This window comes from Lagenorhynchus albirostris, chromosome 5, assembly GCF_949774975.1.
Source record: "Lagenorhynchus albirostris chromosome 5, mLagAlb1.1, whole genome shotgun sequence".
Taxonomy (NCBI): domain Eukaryota; kingdom Metazoa; phylum Chordata; class Mammalia; order Artiodactyla; family Delphinidae; genus Lagenorhynchus; species Lagenorhynchus albirostris.
Window position 1 is genome coordinate 87,533,482 of NC_083099.1, and position 23,854 is coordinate 87,557,335.

General features: G+C 38.6%; 1 protein-coding gene and 1 pseudogene across 1 annotated transcript in view; both read right to left on the reverse strand.

The window, feature by feature from the left end:
- Positions 1 to 281: 281 nt before the first annotated feature.
- CD96 (CD96 molecule) overlaps positions 282 to 23,854 on the reverse strand; it is an 85,329-nt gene continuing 61,756 nt past the window's right edge. The window contains 7 exon segments of the mRNA XM_060149047.1: positions 282 to 415; positions 418 to 446; positions 2,348 to 2,471; positions 5,349 to 5,438; positions 6,217 to 6,282; positions 16,839 to 16,910; positions 17,419 to 17,496. Of these exon segments, the coding sequence (XP_060005030.1) occupies positions 282 to 415; positions 418 to 446; positions 2,348 to 2,471; positions 5,349 to 5,438; positions 6,217 to 6,282; positions 16,839 to 16,910; positions 17,419 to 17,496 (593 nt within the window).
- LOC132520606 (cytosolic 5'-nucleotidase 3A-like) lies at positions 9,882 to 10,959 on the reverse strand (annotated as a pseudogene).

The following is a 23,854-nucleotide window of genomic DNA, read 5'->3' on the forward strand; positions in this document are numbered from 1 at the left end:
AACCCTTGTCATCCCCTCAAAGAATTAAAGTGAAACATAAAAACACTGCAAGTATTTTTTAATGACAGCAGCCTAATTTGCACTTCTTACATAAGCAAGAAAATCCCTGCAGATAGCATTAGGTGTGAGCTTCACATAGCCTCTCACTCTTGTTTAAATTTCCAGCATGTGCAGATGAAAGAGGGTGAGTTGCTGGGAAAGCAGGTCATTCAATTCTGACATCCATTTCAACTGCAGTAGAGACTTGGCTAGAGGGTGGTTATATTAATAAAGCACGATATCTATCTTTTCGATAGGATTCTAGCAGAGTTTTGCTTGTGTGGCAAAGTCTCAGAGGACGAGAGTGTCTCCAGCTCATGACAAGGCAGATCAACTCCAATGGACTCTTGAATGTAGGTGTACTTGATGGGAGGTGAGGCGGCTTGAAAGGCGGAGGTCGTTCCATGCTCGGAACAAAACATGGCTCCTTCAACGCTGAGAATGTCAGGGGGTGATGTACGTATGTATAATATATTTTTTAATGTAGAAAACAGAGAAAGTGAAAGAGACATGCTTCCCTGGTTCTCTCAGATTTTTTTCCTGGCGTAACCTGCTTTTTAGTCCTGTTATGATAGTAGCATTAATTAATATTTATGTGATACTTTACAATTTGTAAATCATTTTAATCACAGCATTATATAATTTGTATTTAGGAATTGAATATTATTGTCACCATTCCATAGATAAAACTGAGGCTCAGAGGTTTTAAGCAACTTGTTCAAAGGAACCAGACCAGCAATTCAAGCCTTTTAACCAGAACCTACACTCTCCATGGCAACTGCCTCCTAATAGAAGAAGTGTTTCTCTTATGTGGGTTAAAACGTTCCTTCAGGGACAAAATTTTAAAATTCTGGGACCAAAGATGGCAGCTTTTCTAATAGTCCCTTTGCCAACCTTACCCCGAACCTTCACCCACTCACTCACTGTGTGTACACTGTGGGGAAGGATGGAAGCGGGAAGTAAACCCTCCTGAGTCTCTGAGTGGATTGGTACTGGATGGATGATGCCCACATCCCTTCTGTTTGTTTTAGTGAATATTCTTAAAGTTGTCTTTGTATGAAGTACTGTTCTATGTTAGCACAATTCATCTCTCTCTCTGAAGCGCCTCAAGCATAAAGGTGAGTGTGGCATTTAGCTGTACAAATGCTCCAGCTCTCTTGATATCAGGAAATAGAGGTATATCTGTGAGCAGATTTATGTCCATGACTCAAATACTTCTACCCTTTGTCTATCAATCCACAGTACCTTAATTTCTCCAGAGAGAGGGAGAGATTGTTTTTCATCTCTATATAACACAGACATTTGAATGCAGAACAATAAAAAAATCAATTCATATTTTCAGATTCCCGTTTTCTCATTTTAATATAAAAATCCCAACGCCTATTACCTGGTTCTCTGATGCTTTAATGGAGACAAGATATATATCAAAAGGTGGACAAAATTCAAGAAATTTGCACTTCTATCTTTTATGGGAAATTAAGAATTTCTCAAGGTCACGTGGTGGCCAAAGTGTAGTACTTGCAAGAATCCAGAATTTCTGACTCTGTTTGGTGTTTTATTCACCACAAAACACTCCTTGCACATGGCTATAGAGTCTTCGAGGGTACTCTAAGTAGAAGGTAGAGTACATGGTCAATGTTATCTGAGACAGTAGTAGTAAGGTACGTGGAAGATCAGCTCTATGTACTCTGAGGGTCTCCTCTAGGCATGGCCTAATCCAGACTGATCCAAAGTAGCCGAGTCAGAAAAGTGAGGCTTAACCTTCCATGTCATTTCAGAACGATGAGTGGAGGGAGGAGAGTTTTGGAAAATATTTCAATAAGACACAAAAGGGGTAACTCATTGCTTGCTTGCTTGCTTTTCCCCGTGGGGAAAAAGGAAAAGGGCAGTAAAAGCCCATTCTGCTGAAAAGCAGGTGGAAATTTCTTAAAATTACCTTTCTCACTCAATTTCACACTTGAGCATCTAGGCCCAGCGGGGCCCAGGCAATTCAGAGATGCATGAAAATGAAAAAAACTAATGAAGATTAAGAGAAAAATCAGTTTCAGTTCTCATTTCATGCCCACTGACTTGTTCCATCCAGTGAGTGCTCGAGCCTGAACAGGGAGAGGTGGGACGAAGTCGGAAGTTGTGCATCTAATCCCAACTGTGTGGTGCTGGGGAAGCTAGGTAGCCTCTCTGGGCTTCTCTGAGCCTTATTTCCTCAGTTAAATACGAGACAAATGCTAGGAATGATATTTAAAGTGCTGAGTGAATATTTTGTACTGAAAAAAGTATCTGTTCCTGCATATCTTAGTATTGGACTCACATTTCTTTTTGGTATTGACACAATTTTCTCACTCCAAGACCAAACAGTACAAGGCAGGAAAAGAGCAAAGCTGCCACAGTCACTGGCCAGGACATTCCATCTTTGGGCTGATTAACCACAATACCTGAAAAGGGCATAAAGAGAGACGAACTTTAATGCCAAAGTTTGGCAACTGGAAGGCAGGATGAATTGAATTAGTTTGCTTACCTGAAACACGTTTTCTCCAAAGGCCATGGGGTGTTCATTGATCACAGTCATGCTCTGGGACCATATCTATGCCTTGTTCTCATATCTGTTCTTGCATTTATACAATTGCTTCTTTTCATATGAATGTCTTTCTTGTTAGAATGTTCCAGAACTGATCTTTTCTTTTTTTTTCCATTTCCCCAAGACCCTGGACATTTCCTGGCACATGGTGCCCAGTGAAATGGTATTTGTAAGAATGACTAAATAAAACTGATCATCTGTAAATTTGTTTTCCAAATTCACTTCAGTAAAGAAAACTTTATATGTAGAAATATTGATCTAGCTTTGGATTTTCTTATTCTTTAAGGAGTCATTAAATGCTTTATGGAATATTCGTGTGTTAGGAGGAGGAGGAAAGAATAAAAAGCATTATAACAATTCAAAGCCCTGAAAGTCCAAAGCCAAAAAGGCCAGAGGCAATATAAATGTAATATTCAGGACTGTTTTACTTTTTCTCTAACATGAAGGAAAAATTAAGAAAACAAACTCTCTTAGGAAATAAGACTGTCTGGTTCTGCCTGGCAGAGAATAAAAGGGAACGTTTATAATTATATAGTTGCTTAATTTTTTCCTTTTTAAAAAGTGTTTTATGATCACGTTAAAGATTCAGATAGTACAAAAATACAAAACTACAATGAAAAGGAAGTATCCTTACTTCTTCAGATGCCAGCTACCCACACTAGAGGCAATAACTTTTAATAGTTAATTATGTATCCTATCAGAAATTTTTTACTCATATATAAGCAAATATATGTACCGTGAATATATATCCCTTCTTATTACAAATGGGGGCATACTGTACATACTGTTCTGTTCCTGGTTTCTTTCTCTTAAAAAATATTCTTGGAATACTTTTCACAGAAGTACATAGAGGCTTTCCTCATTCTACAATATTAAATTACTGGCTAGTTCCCCAACGTATGGATCTACCATAGTTTATTTAATTGGCCTCTTAATGTTAGACGGTTAAATTGTTTCCAGGCTTTTCTTATGTCTAACAACACTCCAGTGAAATTCCTAATACATTATAGGTAGATCATTAGCTCTTCAGATTACATAAATTCTTCGGGCAAAAAGTGCATTTTTGTATCAGAATTATCTGGATTGTTTTTGTTTTTTTCATCATTTTCACTAGATTATAAACTGATTGTAGGTGGAGACTAGTTTTTTAATTGTTTTGATTCCCTCAGATTTATTACACTGCTTTTCATAAAGCAAAGTTTCAAAAACTACAGGCCAAAAAACTGGATTTCAAATATTAGTTACCAAATCTCTTCTATGTTTTACGTAGTTTGGATGGCAGCCACATGATGTCATGTTAACACTGGGTATCAGTGCTGAAGATTTTTCCTCTTACAACACGTATCCAGGGATTCAAGGTCTTCCTGATGCTCACGCTACTCTAGCCCCGTCAAAGCAGACACTGAGGGTACTCTGGAAGCTCACACAGTCCTAAAATATGTAACCGTGTGGCTCATTGTATGCACAGGTGGCTAGAGAGTTCACAGTAGTTCAAACCACTGGAATATCATGATCACAAAAGAAAGAATCTCACAAGAGGTCAATTTAGGACTACACAAAAGTTGTTTTAGTAAAGTCAAGACTTACTAAGCTCTACACTGGTAATATGGTGGAATATAACATTTGACCTCCAAAGTTTTAGAGAAATGAAAGAGCAAAAGGTTTTAAATAGGTCTTCTAATAGGTCTTCCATCAATGCTTACTAATTTTCTCCCAACCAAATATAGAAAATGAGACCACTGACTTCAGGAATGTCTTGGTGGAGAAGCCGAGCTCCAGTCTTGCCCTGTCTCTCAATTGGGCAGTTCTTTAAGGCACCAATAGTGAAAGATGTTAGTAGGATGTCAGTTTGCAGCTCTGCTGCTATGTGGTGTGCAGGATGGATGACGCTCCAGTAACTGAGGACTGTATGACCCTCAATATGAAATAAACTGAGTCCCCAGGTGGAACGTTCATCATTGAAGTGAATACCTTCTGAAGGGAAAGAGTTGATTATGGCTCTGAATTTACAATCAAGATCTGTGTTGGGAGGGTCCTAACTTTATTGAATACCATGACCTCTTATGATATAAAACAAGGGATTACATTTAACATTGACAAAATTTTAGTAGTTGAATTATAGGAATACTCTTTTTTTTTTTTTTTTTGCGGTATGTGGGCCTCTCACCGTCGTGGCCTCTCCCGTTGCAGAGCACAGGCTCCGGAGGCACAGGCCCAGCCGCCGTGGCCCGCGGGCCCAGCCACTCCGCGGCATGCAGGATCCTCCCGGACCAGGGCACGAACCCGTGTCCCCTGCATCGGCATGCGTACCCCCAACCACTGCGCCACAAGGGAAGCCCTACAGGAATACTCTTTGTTCCAAAAATCAGACTATACTTTCACAGAACCGAAATGTTTCTCACTACTTTTTATCTGGCTCATTCTCATTCATTTTTCAGATTTTAATTTTAAATATATCCTCGGAGAATCCTTTCTTGTTCCCCAATTAAAATCAGAGCTTTCTGTTAGACGCTGGCAACACCTTGTACTATACCATAAGATGTGTCACAAATAAATTGAATTGCACGATTATTTATTTACTAAATATCCTCTATAATAGATTATAATCTTCAGGAGGCAAGTGTTTTCAACGTATACCCAACAACTGGCAAAGTACCTGACAAATGGCAGGTACTCAGTAAATACTTGTTGAGTGAATAAAACATAAACGTTTAAAAAATGGTAAATGGCTCACCAGTGATATGGATATGATTATTTTTAGTAGATCCATTGGCAGTTGTGGGAACTTCTGAAAATGCTCTGGCTGTGCTGGTGAAGGTGTCACCTAGGGATAGAAAGGGGATATCTGATCTGATCCTAATGACCATCTCCACTTGGTCAAGAAGTGTAAAATTGTGATTGGACTTCACTTGCTATTAGCAAGGGCTCAATTTGAATGGCCTAAATGCTCCTAAAATATTACCTGTAAAATTTACTAAGGACCAATTTATGCAGGACTGGTATCCTAGGATCTAACAGTTACCAAAGAGTGAAACTTCCTATTGGTTTAAAGAAAAAAAAGAGAAACAATACAGCACATAAAACAAAATAAGATCTGCTAAAGAATCTCCATGAGAAGTGGTTATGGGAAAATGTCTGAAGTTGGTGTCATGGGAAGATGAGGCTTACCCATAGTAGCCCAGGTTATCAGAGGTCCAATGGATCAAAATGCTGATTCTTCCCACTCTAATATGTTTGATAAGATCAATTAAAATTCCTCTGCCACATCTGAGTAGGCAAATCCATGTCAACAAATCATTCCATTTTCCAATGGAAAATTAAAACTTAAAATGCACTTTAATGGATTTGGCCCCCAAATGCTATTATGTAGATTTCATTTTGAAATAAAATAGAGACAAATCTAAGACTTGTTCTCTGACTACCTTTTTTGAGTGACTGGGAAGAATTTTGGTTCCATCCATTGTCATTTTTATCATCACTGTCGTTTTCATCAAGATGCACTTTTAAATACCTGAGATTGGCTTCGTTCTCATTTTTCCACCTCTGATCAAATAAAGCAGACCACAACCTTCCCTGACACGAAATTTTCCCTAAGTGCTCACCATGAAGTGTCGAACCTGCCCTTGAGGGGGATGAACTGTACATCTCACTGGGCATCCATGAAGCTGCTAAAGGAAGAAGATAATGGAAAAGTTAATCTGTATAAGACTAATTATTTTATTGTCTCTTCTTGACCTTTAATTGAACCTAAAAATTCAGCACACATTAGAATGTCCCAAAATAAAGTGGGAGTTGAGGGAATGCTTGTGGTCCAGATGTTTCTAATAGGGAACGTTTTGATCATAGCCATTTAAAGCAGGAAGAAGAAATGGAAGAAAACACTAGGAGAGGTTTTTCCAGCCCCAGAGAGTGTGTTGTGACTGTTCTCATGTCTATCCCACAGAGGAGCTAAAAGAATGAAAGCCCAGGTGTGTTACAGTGGCCTTCAGTAAAGAAAAGATACCAATAGGACTTTTTTTTTTTTAACATCTTTATTGGAGTATAATTGTTTTACAATGGTGTGTTAGTTTCTGCTTTACAACAAAGTGAATCAGTTATACGTATACATATGTTCCCATATCTCTTCCCTCTTGCGCCTCCCTCCCACCCTCCCTATCCCACCCCTCTAGGTGGTCACAAAGCACCAAGCTGATCTCCCTGTGCTATGCGGCTGCTTCCCACTAGCTATCTATTTTACATTTGGCAGTGTATATATGTCCATGCCACTCTCTCACTTCATCCCAGCTTACCCTTCCCCCTCCTCATGTCCTCGGGTCCATTCTCTACAGCTGCATCTTTATTCCTATCCTGCCCCTAGGTTCTTCAGACCACTTTTTTTTTTAGATTCCATATATATGTGTTAGCATACAGTATTTGTTTTTCTCTTTCTGACTTACTTCACTCTGTATGACAGGCTCTGGGTCCATCCACCTCACTACAAATAGCTCAATTTTGTTTCTTTTTATGGCTGAGTAATATTCCATTGTATATATGTGCCACATCTTCTTTATCCATTCATCTGTTGATGGACCCTTAGGTTGCTTCCATGTCCTGGCTATCGTAAATAGGGCTGCAATGAACATTGTGGTACATGACTCTTTTTAAATTATGGTTTTCTCAGGGTATATGCCCAGTAGTGGGATTGCTGGGTCATATGGTAGTTCTATTTGTAGTTTTTTAAGGAACCTCCATACTGTTCTCCATAGTGGCTGTATCAATTTACATTCCCACCAACAGTGCATGAGGGTTCACACCCTCTCCAGCATTTATTGTTTGTAGATTTTTTGATGATGGCCATTCTGACCAGTGTGAGATGATATCTCATTGTAGTTTTGATTTGCATTTCTCTAATGATTAATGATGTTGAGCATTCTTTCATGTGTTTGTTGGCAATCTGTATATCTTCTTTAGAGAAATGTCTATTTAGGTCTTCTGCCCATTTTTGGATTGGTTTGTTTGTTTTTTTGATATTGCGCTGCATGACCTGCTTGTAAATTTTGGAGATTAATCCTTTGTCAGTTGCTTCATTTGCAAATATTTTCTCCCATTCTGAGGGTTGTCTTCTCGTCTTGTTTATGGTTTCCTTTGCTGTGTAAAAGCTTTTAAGCTTCATCAGCTCCCATTTGTTTATTTTTGTTTTTATTTCCATTACTCTAGGAGGTGGGTCAAAAAGGATCTTGCTGTGATTTATGTCATGGAGTGTTCTGCCTATGTTTTCCTCTAAGAGTTTAATAGTGTCTGGCCTTACATTTAGGTCTTTAATCCATTTTGAGTTTATTTTTATGTATGGTGTTAGGGAGTGTTCTAATCTCATTCTTTACATGTAGCTGTCCAGTTTTCCCAGCACCACTTATTGAAGAGGCTGTCTTTTCTCCACTGTATATTCTTGCCTCCTTTATCAAAGATAGGTGACCATATGTGTATGGGTTGATCTCTGGGCTTTCTATCCTGTTCCATTGATCTATATTTCTTTTTTTTGCCAGTACCATACTCTCTTGATTACTGTAGCTTTGTAGTATAGTCTGAAGGGTAAGCTGACATTATTGTTTGACCATGAAAACTGAAGTGTCAACAGCGAATAATCAGACCCCTGTGGTTACAGGACTTGTTAGCTTCTGGGTGAGTCCTTTAGATACATTCAGAGGCAAACCTTCCCCTTGAGTGGATGGCAGCAAATTCCAGCAGCACATAGGGCCTTTGAAATAGATATATCAACTCATTTTGTTTAGCTCTCCAACTCTGGCAAGAAAGTTCCACTTCTTGGCAGACTCCACATATCTGTACCTGATAACATGCCTATAATGTAATGTAAAGTAAAATATCTGCAGTAGTATATGGTTATAATCGGTAGAAAAACATTATGCTCATTTATTTAAAACATTAGTATACATGATTTTCCAAGCTGAATGCTTTCTTTTGTGTCAAGACCAAAACAATAAGCAAAACCAAGATAAAATAAAACAAACATTAAAACCCCCCTTAGCCTGACCCTTTCTTGGTTTCTCTCTAGATGCCAGTAGCAGTTACAGCTGCCGACAAAGGTATGTTACCAGGCCCTTTGGAAGAGCTGAAAGTCACTGCTTTCTGGGGATTGCTCACAGGACAGTCTGTGACAGCTGCTCCACTTGGGGTCACCCCCCAGGTTAGGGTGATTTTGTATATAGCTATTTTGAGTTTGTCTAGGTCTGGGAGATGTTCTTATCTTCAATATAGTTCTATGACCCTGTACATGTGATCTTGATCCTTTTTGTTGTAGACAGAATGCCAAGGTCTATAGATGACAATGGACTGGGTACTTTTTTAATGCCAATTTTTAATGTTTAAGCCATTAATCCAGGAGTTTGATTGACACAGAGCAAAACCAACTAAAAAGAAATTGGAGCCAGGCCTGGATTTAGGTAAAATTATGAAGAAGGAAGTTTCTTCTGGATAACCTTACGGATTTTTTGCCCAATATGGTGTCTCCTTTACTTCCTACTTTTAGGGCCTGATGCCTTTATTTCTTATGTCTTCAAAGTCCGTTTGCAAGAAAGGATATGATAAATTAATTTATGCTAAGATATGAATGGTTTAACAAGTGCTATCACCTTGAGACAAATGGGTATTTAAAAATAAATTTTCTATTTTATGTTTATTATCAGCGAGTCAATATAGAACACCTGTAATGATCAGTTACATGTGGATACCAACTGTTTTTTCATTAAATACAGAGCACCAGTCTTTTCTGGCCAATTCTGATTTTCTCCAAACAAGAAAACCAAACATAATACAATTTCAGGAGATGGTAATACCATCAGCATGATCCATCCAAATTGCAGAACTGGCAATACTTAACTTAAAATCATGTAAATTATTTGACCATTTCATAAAATTTCTTGTTGGCCTTCTGAAAACTTTTCAAGTATAAAAAGATCTCAAAATATGTGTGATAAAATTGAATTACAAAATCCACTTTGGAAAACTAGGGAGTTATTTTTCTGATTTTGGCTTTAAGATTTTTCAAAATCTGTTAAAAAGAAATAAAGAGGAAAGTGTGTTGAGAGAGGCGAAGAAAAAGAAGCTTCCAGCTGATAGACTTAACATGTCTGAAAATATTTCAGTAATGTAAAGGAAAAACTTCAAGAGCAAGAATATATTACAATTAAGAGCATTTCAGCAAGATTAAGAGATGGGCAGTTCTTGTATTAACTGCTCCCATAGGAGAGAGGTCTTCCTGAAGAACACCAGTTTATAGAATCCTCAGTAAGATAGAGCTGGCTATCTCCAGTGATTTATCTTTCACTAAAACAATACTTTTTCTAAAAGCTCACCCACTCCATCATTTAGATATCCAGTTTTTAGGATGTGTTAAACACTGGCTACTCCATCTGCCATTCTTAAGTCTCCTTGGGAGTCTCTCAGCAGAGTTAAATTATTATTGTCCTTTAATTGATTGAAATATTCTGTGTTCTTCAAGGTATCATCATGTTTGTTAAATATATAGGTTAATTCTCCTTTAAGTTCTTTGAGAACACATTTTCATCAAAATCCATGAATGAACACTACTTTGACATTTGGATGACAAACACCAGCTTGATGGATAACATCCTTAAGTACATCACCATTATTGGTTGAAAATATGAACATAGGGATATGGTGTAGTTAGAGTTTCTCAAATATATTCTTATATCCCTCCTTTAGCATAACATCAGTTTCTTCCACAATTCCTTTAAATTTAGCTTTTGATAAAGGTTATTCGACAAGGAGACTCTGTGAACTTAGCATACCATTCTACCATAAAAGGGTACTTTTATGGTAAAAACAAGATCACTTTGATAGCATTGTCTTTTTCCTTGAGTTGCAATAACTTTTTTTTTTTTTTTTGCGGTACGCCGGCCTCTCACTGTTGTGGCCTCTCCCATTGTGGAGCACAGGCTCCAGACGCGCAGGCCCAGTGGCCATGGCTCATGGGCCCAGCCGCTCCGCGGCATGTGAGATCCTCCTGGACCGGGGCACGAACCCACATCCCCTGCATCGGCAGGCGGACTCTCAACCACTGCGCCACCAGGGAAGCCCAGAGTTGCAATAACATTTTTTGATATTCATTTGTAACCAGCTTACAGTTCTCAATAATATTATGACATGTTAGGCATCTTTCCCTTTGTAGGAAAATCCTTACTGTCATATAAAAGTCCATAATTATCTGCTTTGGCAGCTCCTCTTTTGACAATATCACAGGTAATTTCTGGTACTCTTATAGGGTTCTTGAGGCAAACTGAACTTTTCTAAAATTCTGGCATGATTTTTACATGTACTGACTTTATATTGAGTAACCAATCTTCCTTAAGACACTCTGAGTTCTGCCCTTAATTTTGTCCTAGAACAAAGGCATAGGGTGGCAAGCAATAATCATAGATGCAGGGCTTGGACACAGAGATGTCACTGATCTTGGTCTTCTGCCCCAACTTTTCCTTCAAGGGGAATATATACTGTGTCAGCATCACCTCTTCCATCAGGATGCAAATACTGGCACCAGCTACTGTGTCCATTCTTGCCATGATCACTTAGTCCATAAATGGGACCCCCTTATGCTCTTCCTAACAAAGATGACATTTACGAGCTTTGGAAGTGTGGGGCTTGTGTACTAACTGTGAAGAACATGGAGCCCCCAGAAATTGGTATTTTAACAGAGGATCGAATTTTAAATCAGAGGACTAAATCTTTAATTTGAGGCTGACCTAATGAGGAATTAGGTGACAGAATGGGAGCAGAACAGTGTTTTAGATAAAAGGAAAATGGAAAGAGATGTGATCTGAGACATATAAGATTTTAGAATTTGAAGATAAGAATGGTGAGTTTAGAGAGTCAGCATCCTGACCAACAGGGAACGGAGGGACTGAAGAGATTATGGTGCAGCCGGACACAGGGCCCAGCATCGTTGTAGGTCCTGGCATTGCTGTGTCCCTGCCATTGACCCTCAACTCCTCAACTCTAGCTTCTCCATCACCCTCTGCCTATGGAAAGTAAAAGGGGTTGTTATGAAATTATTAGGCACAACTACCAGGAACTTGAGGAGAAACAGCCAGGACCAGGGACAGGATAAGAAATGCACTTGTAAGATTTAAGAAGAATACATAAATTTTGAAGAATATGGGATGCAAGGTCAAAGAAGAGAATAAAGACCTCATGTGAGATCGATACGACGTACTCTAAGGCCTGTGTGTCTGTGTGTGTGTGTGTGTGTGTGCGCGTACATGTGGTGACAGTGAACTTGATGATTTTGGTAATGGGATAAATTGGAGGCTTAGGGACTCATGGAGACTCGTATCATTTTTCTGCTTGCCTAACTTAGACAGACAAGCTGATTTCAATGTGGCTTTAGGCTCTACTGGGCCAGATGGATGGCAGGAAAAACCAGAAAGAAAAAAGTAATTAAGCTTCAGTTTTCTCCTCCATGGCCTGATCACCTGTGTCAGGATGAAAATGTGTCCCAGGTTGTTATTAAGCTCATACATTTTGGGTATTTAGAAGTTCAGATTTGGTATCCCCATTTCATAGATGGTTACAGTAAAATACGCATTACTGTTCTAGACTGTAGGAAGTATGGAAGCTGAACTAGGATTAGATTCCAACACTCTTGAATTGCAGCCAAGACCTCTTCAAGTTAATAAATAACAAAATAACAACAAAAGAATATATTAAAACATACACTAATAAATTTATTGTAAATGCAATGTACTCAGAACTTCCTTGTGACATCCAAATATATATGAGCTATACAAAATGCATGTATAAGCAAATATCCCATAAAATGTGTTCATGAATAGCAAGGGCCCTAGACACACTGCTAGTGGGTTTATTTCACTAGAAATCCATCCATTATCATTCTTTTTTTCCCTCTGAACATTTCATAAATCTATTGAAATAAACATATTGGAAGAAAAAAATCCCATTACCAATGCCTGACACGAATCTTGCCAAATGCATCATCTAATATTGGATGTCATACTGCAGTCCAATCCAATGAGTAGAAACATGTTTCAAAAACAGTTTGGGACTGAGCAATCAATATTAACTTGTTGGATCCTAATGTGTTTTTGTGAATGATTATAAATAGAGCAACTCACTGTGGGGAATTTTTTCTCTAAGCTTATGGATGAAAAATGGCAAATGGTTAACAAGATCTTCCTGCATAAATAAAAAAGTGGGTTTTCACTGCCAGGAAAAAAAATTGTTTGTTGGGTTTTAGCGTCCCTTCCTAGATTTCACAATTTCTAAGGCTATTTTTATGGTAAGAATGATAAAGAGATGTCTGAGGATAGATGAAGTTTTCAAGTGGGGAAGGACAGAAAATGTGAAGGATTACAATAGTTCATTTCATTATGAAATCTTTTGAAAAGACCAAGAATATACTTGTGTAAATTAGGAAGCACTTTCAAGCAAGACCCTTTCAATTTTCTAGTTTCTGGGGCAAAAAGTACCTTGGGTGGCCTCTATGCCATTGATCTATATTGATGGGCTGCACGGGGTAAAAAGGATTTTATTCTGGGCACACATGCTATTGTAATAACAATTTAAATAAAACAAATAAATAAAAAGCTCAAAACTTTCAATTAAACAGATCATTTCTTTTCACTGTGTGTGTGTGTTTTCTTCCTTGCCCAAATGTACACATACCTTTTCAATCATTCAACAAATATTCGCTGAGCACCTACTGTTGCCTGCCACTATTACAGATGTTAGAATACTACAGTGAACAACAGAAAAAGGCTTAGGTCCCTGTTCTTGTGTATCTTATATTCTAGCATAATTTCAATAGACAATCAAATAATTCAAATAAATAAAGGAAAACATCAGATGCTAATTAAAATATGGGATAATTTATGTGCAATCATAGCATAAATTTAAGTTGTTCAGCTTTTTCCTATAACATTGTCCAATAAATTTTTATCCCCATTGTCACATGATCTACCTTCCCTGTAACCAAGAAGTATTAATTCATTTATTGATTCAACAATATTTGTTGAGAACCAACTCAATACCATGCACTATCTCAGGCACTGTGGATACAGGTAAACAAACAAAAAAACACTCTCATGGAACTTTCTTGTATTATAGTATCAAGAATAAAGGGTGACAACTAGTGTAGGTAGGGTTTCAGCATAGTTTATTATAAACAACTCAATTTTATGTTAACATCAATTTTATGTTTAACATAGGATAAATGTTAATCTATTAAGTATGAACTTTCATCCCCAGTCTAATGCTTTTTATTATCAATTAATATCTGATTGGTAAAAAATTCCCAGCTTCTACCCTTTTCTATGTAGCTTAGTACATTTTGGCTATTGTTTTGTTTGGCTTCATAACATCCATTGAGTTATTATCTCATCCTACCCCCAACTCATACACACAGATTTTGGAATTATTAAAAATGACACTATAAATATTTACTCCTCGTCCCATCGCTTGTATGCCCATTCAAAAGCAAACGCTGTTCTGAATGTTGTCTATTATTCACTTACTTATATATATTTTAAATTTTTATCACTTATTATGTCTAAGCCATATAGTGTTTGGCTGTACTTGCTTTTAATCCTAGAGATTATCATAGTAAGTGAAGTAAGCCGGCCAAACATCAGAGAAAGACAAACATCATATGATATAGCTTATATGTGGAATCTAAAACAATGATACTAGTGAACTTATTTACAAAACAGAAATAGACTTATAGATGTAGAAAACAAACATGGTTACCAAAGGGGATGAGAGGGGAGGGATAAATTAAGTGTTTGGGATTAAAATATACACACTACTATATATAAAATAGATAATCAACAAGAACCTACTGAATAGCACAGGGCTATACTCAGTATCTCATAAAAAATATGAATGTGAAAAAAGAATATATATTTATATATATCTGAATCACTTTGCTGTATACCTGAAGCTAACACAACATTATAAATCAACTTTATTTCAATAAAAATTTTTAAAATTTTTAAAATTTTAAAAAATAAAATTTACTTTAAAATATCATCCCATATATTGTCACTTGGCGTTTACTTTTTTGACTCAATACAGTGTTATTAAGATTCATTCATGCTGTCATACGTGGCTGCCATTCACTCATTTTTCATTGCTCCATAGTATTTTATGATATGACTATATAACAGTTTATTTATCCACCCTCCTAACTATGACCATTTAGATAATTTACAGTTTTTTTGTTATTATGAGTAGTGTTTTCCCCCCAACGTTTGTGTACATATCTCCTGGACACATGTAATAACTTGTTTTTTGGGGGGCATTTATCTTGGAGTAGAAGTGTTGAATTGTCTGCTATGAAACTCTTCAGCTATAAAGCATAATGCTTAAGTGGTGGAAAGAGATGGTACCAATTAATACCCTCACCAGCAACATATAACAAATTGTATTAATTTACATCCTATATAACACTTGGCAATTCCAGACTTAATTTTTGCAAGTTGATTATGTGTAAAATGACTTCCTGAGCTTAGTCTTCACTGGCATGTCCTGATTGTTAGAGAGGCTGAGAATCTCTACATGTTTTCTAGCTACTTGTGTTTCATCTTTTGTGATGTGCCTATTTGTTCATTTCCTACTGCTTTTTGTCTTTTTAAAACTTGGTTGGTAGGCATTCTTTATATATTCTTGATATAAAGTTTTGAACCTTTGCTAACTATATATTCTTGATCCTTTTTCAAGTATGTGTGGCAAATATCTTCTCCCAGATTATAGTTTGCCTTGTTTTAAACTGTCTTTAAGGAGTCTTTTGATGAAAAAAATGTTCTTAATATTATTGTATTCTAATTTTTCAATTGTTTTTATGGCCTTGTGTCTCTTTTTTAGCCCTTTCTTACCCCAAAGCCAGGAAGAAGTTCACCCTAATTTTATTACATGTTTTAATATTTAGCTTTTTGACACAAATATCTTAAACTACATGGAGTTTATTTTTGTGTACTGTGCATGGTGGGAGTGCATTTTAACATGCTTTTCTTATAAAAAATCAACGTTCCTGGGTCCACTTGCTGAACAGTCTCTTCTTTTTACGGTACTCTGCATGCCAGCTTTGACATACATCTAGGTTACACTGCCTTATGGATCTCTTTGTGTGCTCTCTCTTCTGATACTGCCTTTTCATTCCTGTATTTGGGTACTGAGTTCATGGGTGTCTATTATATTATCAACGTATTTGCTGAGAGAATTGTGTTACATTAAATTATAGAGCGTCATGCCCAGACTAAGAATGAAACCGTGTCATGAATTAAAGATTGTGATTAATCGAAATCTGTGAACCTGACATCCATAAAAGAGATAAAATAAATAAATTATGCTCAAAGAGTGATATTACACAGGTTCCTTTTCTCTCTTTGACTTATTTCCTAAGGACAAGTTCCTTAGGAACAGTGAGATGACTGACTGAGCCAGTGGGTATAAAAGACTTTTAGAGGTTTTCAATGTACAACTTAAATGCTTTTTAAAAGGGACATACACATTTACTCTGTGGCAAAGGGCCCGGGAGTTAAATTCAGAAGTCCTGCACCTGTGGCATCCAGGTTTCTCTTCGCTTTAGACACATCCTTTGCTGCTTCCCACCATGCTGATCTTTGTCTTGTACCACTAAGAGGCAGTATATTTCCTTTTCAAATCCTGTCAATACCTGCTAAAGCAGCATCAGCAGACCCTGCTGCTACTTGGTCAGATGACAAGTAACAAACCATTTCTGTGCCTCACGCTGGGCTCTCTCTTTTCCTTTTTTTTTTTTTTTTTAGTGATATGCATATTCTAGCTAGTTCCCTCTTTCCCCAGATCTACTAATAGTTCGCTTTTTTATCTCTACTTCACTCAGATGTTGCCTTCCTCAGTAAGGCCTTTCAAGACCACTCTATTTAGAAGGGTAGTGCCCCCCTCACCCTTGATTCTCACTCTCCCTTCTCTGCTTTATTTTTTCTGTTTCACTTATCACTATTTGTCTGTCTCTCTTCCACCAGATTTTGGAACTTAGGTCTGTTTTGTTTACAGATATATCCCTAGCAACTACAACAATGCTTTAAAAATTGTCAATGCCTTGTAAATATTTGTTAATTTGATTATAAACAAATCACACAGTAGCTGTTCAATATATGTGTTGGGTAAAAGAATGAGGCCCAGAGTACTCCAAGGGACTCACAGTTACACTTACAGTATTTGGCGTCTTTCCCACTGGAGGTCCAGGAGTAGCTGAAGCCTCAGGTAGTCAGGTCGTAATTGCTGGCTGAAAGACAAAAGTTTCAGAATTCCACTTTCTTGTAAGGCTGTAATTTAATTTTACTTTGATGTGCTGAATTTTTAAACTATATGACTTTGGGGAAATCTGAAATTGAAAATATGCTTTGCTACACAGGAACACTGGCTGGCATAATAAGCAAAAGTCTGTAGTTTATGTTTAATGCCAACTTGTCACTGATTTTCTTTCTTTTTCTGTTCTTGTCACCAACTCAGATCATTGGGAGTATTGTCAAGATTAACATTACCTTAAAAATCCCATGACAAATGAAAAATACAATATAATAACAAATCACCAACCCATATTTTTAAGATTACAGTGATTGGCATATCAATATAGAGTCACCAGATTATAACTCGCCACAGAGTAACTCAAAACAAAAATATCAACATCAAATGAAAAAAAGATAGCATTTTGCCCAAACCTCAATATTATCATAGCTGTAGTGTTGTGTTGTCTCTTTTAAGTCACATGAGGAAAGCCTTGCTATACTCACTTGGAGTACTTGGAGGGGTGACGTTTGGAGTCGATGTAGTCACATCTACAAGGGCTGTTGAAGATGGAGCTGGATAACCTACTTTGAAAAAATATTCCCAAATTGTCATAGGTATTTACTTTCACATGTTTAAATATGCCACTATGCTTAACAAGGGTGGCACGTAGAGCATGGAGTGTTAAGAGTTGGAAAGAATCTTAGTGAATACATACTCTAATGGCTTCATTTTATAAATTATGAAACTGAGTTCCAAAGTTCTATGCTTGTGGTTATACACCCAATATTCACACTTTCAAAATATGTTGTTTTAGCGTCTACTGTGTGCAAGACTATTCGACATGCAATGAACAATGAAGACAAGGTCCTCACCCTCATGGAACTTATCTTGTAGTAAATCTTCACAATTGTATATAATAGTTTCACATACTAAATATGGTTTCATATTTACTTCAATTCTTAGCTTTCAAAATCATCTCCATCTTTATAAGCCATCATAATTCCCATTCTCCTCCCTCCCTTCCCCCCAAAATGAAAGACTAATTCATATTCATTTGAAAATATCTCTGGACATAAAGCAAGGTAGATTGAAGAAGAAAAATACCCTACCACAGCACACTGAAACATGTTTATATGTCTCTAGGGAAGACAAATCTTTAATAGATTTTTTATTTATATGTATTTCTTCTTTGTTCCAAAACATGTTCATGGTGGCTTACATAAATATGCAAGTGCAAGAAGATAAAAGAAGTGGATAGAAAGAGAAAACAAGGGCAAGGAAAAATGAAGTTAGAAAAAGAATGTTGAGTTTTGTTGAAACCTGACTGGGGATATTACATAAAATGCATTTCTGGATGTAGTGTTCTCTTAGTAGATATGGACTGCACATTTGGTCAGAACTTTCTAGTAACAATGCTAAAAAATAAAAGTGTATGTTATGCCATTGGACTTCCCTGGTGACGCAGTGGTTTAGAATCTGCCTGCCAATGCAGGGGACACGGGTTCGATCCCTGGTTTGGGAAGATCCCACATGCCGCGGAGCAACTAAGCCCGTGCGTCACAACTACTGAGCCTGTGCTCTAGAGCCCATGAGCCACAACTACTGAGTCCACATGCTGCAACTATTGAAGCCTGCACGCCTAGAGCCCGTGCTCTGCAAAAAGAGAAGCCTCTGCAATGAGAAGCCCATGCACCGCAACGAAGAGTAGCCCTTGCTCGCCACAACTAGAAAAAACCTGCACACAGCAACAAAGACCCAACGCAGCCAAAAATAAATAAAATTTTAAAAAAATCAAATATCTGTAAATAAATATATATATATAAGTGTATGTTATGCCACTGATGAACATTATAAGATAAATACAGTCAATTTTAAGAGAAACACAGCTATTCTTTTTATTATGATTAAAAAAATTTTCTCCCCAGTCTTTATAAAAAAGATACTATAAAATGTGTACAATATTCTCAACAACATCCTTACAGTATGGCAGCCAATATGCTCATTCACCCTCAAGCTTTAGTTAGTAGTGAATAGCCTGGCAACTTCCCAGGTACCTCGATTCTGGGAAAGGGCATGCCTTAAATAAAAAACACGGGTAATCAAATCTCTGAAAGAAGTATATATAAGATAAATAAATAAATGGCATTGTGGTTCATAAGAAGCTCACATAAGAGATGACCAACAACAATCGTTCTACAATGTAGCCTACCAATGAACACCAAAGACATACCACACACCAGCTCCATGAATACAGTTAGATACGGGGAGATGTGTCATAGGCTGTCTCACATGATGCTGTATGAGGAATGAAAATGGGCAGCCAGCAGCAGGATGGGCAGAAAAAAGTGTTTTAAAGACAGGATATGCACAGCTTCATTTATCCAACAAATACTTATCGAGTTCCCACTATGCACTAGTATTGGAGACAAAGTGCAGAGAATGAGAGTTTTTGCCCCTGCCCTTATGGAGTATACAATTTAGTGAGAATAAAGGTCAATATGGCAGATTACTGGTTGGCCACCAAACCCAGTCCTCTTCTTTCTGGTACAGAGAAACTACACTTCCTAGCCTCCTATGCAGTTAGGTGTGGTGGCCATGTACCAAGTCCCAGGCAATGGACTGTGAATGGGAGTGATGGTTGTCACTTCAAGGCTTGTCCTATAAAATATCCCACATATGATCCTCCATGATCTTCCCTCATGTACTATCCAGGTATTATGACATAGAGTGACTTGGAAATCACAACTTAAATGTGATAGGGCTGCCACAGCATGGGTTACAGAACAGAGCACTCAGCTACTTGCTTGTCCTTTTATTGGTTCTTTCTGTTAGGATAAATAAATTTGTATTATATCAAGTATAAACAAACAAAATGAAATGTTGGAATTTGTTGTTACTGTAGTTTTTCTTTCCCTCACAAATAGTATAAAGAGAATTGCAGTAGAAGATAAGTACTATGGTAGAGAAAATGCACTGTGCTGTGGGATTCCAGAGGAGGAACACATAAACAACGAAGACATGTGAGCTCAGAGCTTTCTGGAGGAAGTGACGTATCAACTAGGCTTGAAGGGTGACAAGAATTAGCCAGACAAGTTGGAGAAAGGGGGCAAGCAAGGAGCAGAATGTTCCAAGCAGTGTGGACAGAAAAAGTGGGAGAGAACTGAAGCCCGATCAGAATGTTGAAGGCACTCTGTGAGAAGAACAGGGACGAGGATAGAGAAGTAAGAAGAAGCTACATCCTTAAGATTCCATGGAGGAATAATATCCAACTAGTCCTTAACAGATGCTCTGACCCCAGGGTAAGTGAAGGGTGGCCTGGACTATAGCATGAAGGCTGTGGGGAAGAAGAGAAGTGGACAGGTTTCAAGAGTGGGCTCTACAGGCTTGGTAAATGGCTGAATGTAGGAAATTAGGAAGACAGAGAAGTCAAAATAACTTCCAGTTTTCCAGCTTGGGCAGAGTTTTGGATCAAGGCATCATTATCTGAGAAAATAAACAGAAAAAATAGCTTTGGAAGGGCAAGAGGCACGAAGATGAAATAAACTTTGGACAGATTGATTCTGAGTGCATATGAGACATTCAATTCCACAGGGTTGAGCATGTGAGTCTGAATCTTAGGAGTAAAATTAGGCTGCAAATGAGTATTTGTGAGACATCAGCACGTAGACAGTAATTGGAGTAACTGAGAGTGCCAAAGAAGATGGGTCCTGGCAGAAGAGAAGAGGGCCTAGCATGGAACGATGAGGACCACTTCCATGTAAGGTACTGGCAGGAGAAAAGGAGATTGAAAAGGAGGACCCCAGGGAGGCAGGAAGAAAGTCAGGGGCTATGGCTTAGAGAAGCCAAGGTGACAGAGGGTTTCCAGACGCAGGGCCAGTCAGTCCAATTCAGCAAATATTTGTGAGTGAGCGCTATGTGCCAAACGCTGGGTCAGTGCAGTCAAATGCTACCAAGAAGACAGATTCCCTTCTAGCTCTTAACTGCTAGGAAGCCATTGTATTAGACTTGCATACAAAGCCTAAGAGACAGATTTGCAAACCACTTGGAGACGGGCAAAAGCAGTGTAGCTTAGCTATTAAAAGCATGAATTCCAGAGCCAGATACCGTGAGCTGAAGCCTTGCTTAGTTCTAAGTTAAATGTATGATCTTGGTAAAGTCTATGGACCTGTCTCTCTTTCTTGTATTCCTCGTGTGTAAAATAACAGTACTTTTCTATAGGGTGACTGTGATGATTGAGAAATCATCACTTGTATGAATTCTCATGGAAGAATGCCTGGCATGAGGTAAGCACTAAAAAGTAATCTTAGAAGTTATATAACAGGTCATCTGCAGTTTAGTTCAGGTGCTGAAAACACAAGCATATCGTAGCAATAGACGAATCTCCTGATGAGTTCTACCATTGACCCACTTTCCTTGGTCTTTCTAGAAGGACTCTGATTCCAGGTAATCAATCCCTCCCTCCCCAGGCTGGCCCAAGTCAAGAACTACATTCCAAAAGGCTGCACCAGAAAAGGGCTGTCTGGGGTGAAGAGAACGGCAGCGTGCTGGGCATTAGCTCTCTGATGGCAGACTGATGCCTACTGGCAGAGTCACCTGCAGCTCTCCTCTTCCACCTCACTGAGCCCCCGTGGCTCAGATTCTCGTGCAGTCACTGTAACTTCCAGCTCACTGCCTCCTACTGCTCATCAAGACAAATGGCAGGAAAAAATGCACCAAAAGACTGGTGGCAGGATACACGAAGTAGCTGTAGGGCAAGCTCAGATTGTCTCAAACTGAGTATTGGGATAACATTCCTGGACACCCCAGAACTGCTCTTAGGGAATTGAGCCCTGGCATTCTCCCACTGGCCCACCCTGGCCGGCAGTCGAATAGCAAGGAGGTCAGCCGCTGTTCACTCCCTGTGAGCATTTGGCTGGCTGTGCTCCACCACGCCCTCTAGAGGAAGGCCCAGGAAGTCTCTGCATCAAGAGCAGCTGTGCTTCTCCTCTGCAACTGGCTCATTACGATTTTAAGAACCTATGGATCACAGAGTGAATCTGAATTTCTTTCTCTCATCGAGATGGCTTTATCTTTGTCCCTCTTTGCAATAATTTCTTCAGTTATCTATTTTTTAAATTTTGTAAGTTTACCTCGTAACCGTACAAGACAAAGTAAAAAATGCGTAGAAGAAAACTAGCCATAAGTAATCATTGGATACCGTGGGATACTGAGAGATATGATGTGCTCCTCCTAATTAATATAGGAAGAAAAGGTGAAAGAGGAAGTGAGGAGGGGAAGGGAAAAAGAACAAAGACTATCCACATTTTAAACAATTCTCAGAAGGATAAAAGAAAGAATTATCCCTTTACTCTGGAACTCTGTTCCCTGTAGAGGAGAAAGTGTGGCTTTCATTGTCAGTCATAGTCTCATCAGTCATAGTCTCATCTCTTATCTCCCTTCCCATGGGCAAGCATCATTCATTCTTCCTCCCTCCCCCACTCTCTTCCTCTCACTGGGAGAACTGACCTTCACAGTGTTCACCAAGTGACTTAGTAAGTGAAAGCAGAAAGGAATGTTTTTACAGTGGTGATACATCATAACAATGGTGACGATGATGATGAAGAAAAAGAACGAGGAAGCAAAAATCAGAGAACTTTGTATATATTTGTGAGCTACCACCATCACCTAGAAATCTCAGTCTAATATGCAACTGCCAGCCACCTTTGAAAATACTTTTTACTTAGAAGGAACAGACATTTTCCAATTGCCCACACTGGGTGCTAGCACTGATTAGTAACATATGATTTAATCCTGGCAGGATTCACTGGAATCCTGATGAAGTATGATAACTGGGAATTTCATTTGTATTAAAAGGACTGTTTAAATGTTCTCTTCTAGAGGTCAGAAAATAATGTGACATAAATCCTTACTTACTGCAGATTTACTGCAGGGGAAGAATTCATTCGTTTGATTCCATCTAGCGAGTGTTGTTCCTGGACCATGGGAAGAGGAACACTGCCTCGGGCATGAATGCTGCCTTGATCTTTGCCTCACTCTGTCTCTTGCCTGGTTTAGATAACAGCTCTGCACTTCCTCTCACAGGCAGGCCTGTGGAGTTTGTTGAGGGCTGAATCAGTGCCATAGCTTCTGGGAACAAAGGGATCAATGACAGCTATCACTATCTTGAGGGAGCCCAAGGTCATTTCAGTCTTATTCGTCTCCAGCTGAATTTTGTTTTGGTCTTGGCCTAAGGGTCTGTGCCAAGTTGCACAGGTTATTGAAAGAATGATCCCTTTAATCTGGAATTTTGTCCATCATGCAGAAGTCAGAGCTGAAGCCAGCCAGAGATAGCTTTACACGATGGTTCAAGGTTAAGGCCTCTTGGCATTACATGACACAACCTCTAACAATCTCAACATTGTTATCTCTTGCTACTCCCGGCCTACATTCTTTCACTTATTCACCAAGCATTTGGGAGCCTCTATCTTCCAGGCCTTGTACTTGGCACTGGGGATACAATGATTAGCTTCCCTGGAGTTTAAGTTCATGGAGGATATGGACATTAACCAGAGAATCACATAAACCAATCCAAACATGAGAACATTTGAAGGAGAGAAGGCCTAGTCAGAGTCCCAGGAAGGCTGCCCTGAGGAATGTAGAGGGAGAATGGAGGCAGGGGAGGGGCTGTGGGAGCTTTAGGGTAGAGCACACAGCAAGTGCAAAGGCCCTGGGGTGGTCTACACACTGTGGTTTAGAATTAGTAATGTGTGGTACTTGTCTATTCCAGGGCTGGGCCTTTACAAGCCCTCAGAAGTGTTTGTTCTGTGTGTTGAACTGAACTGAGTGTTGTCACAGTGCACGTCCATGGCCTCAGCAGCAGCAGAACAGTGATCAACCTGTGGCATGCTGGTGGCAGTCAACGCTGCTTGTTTCTCTGAGCTGTTTTCTTTTGTTTTATTT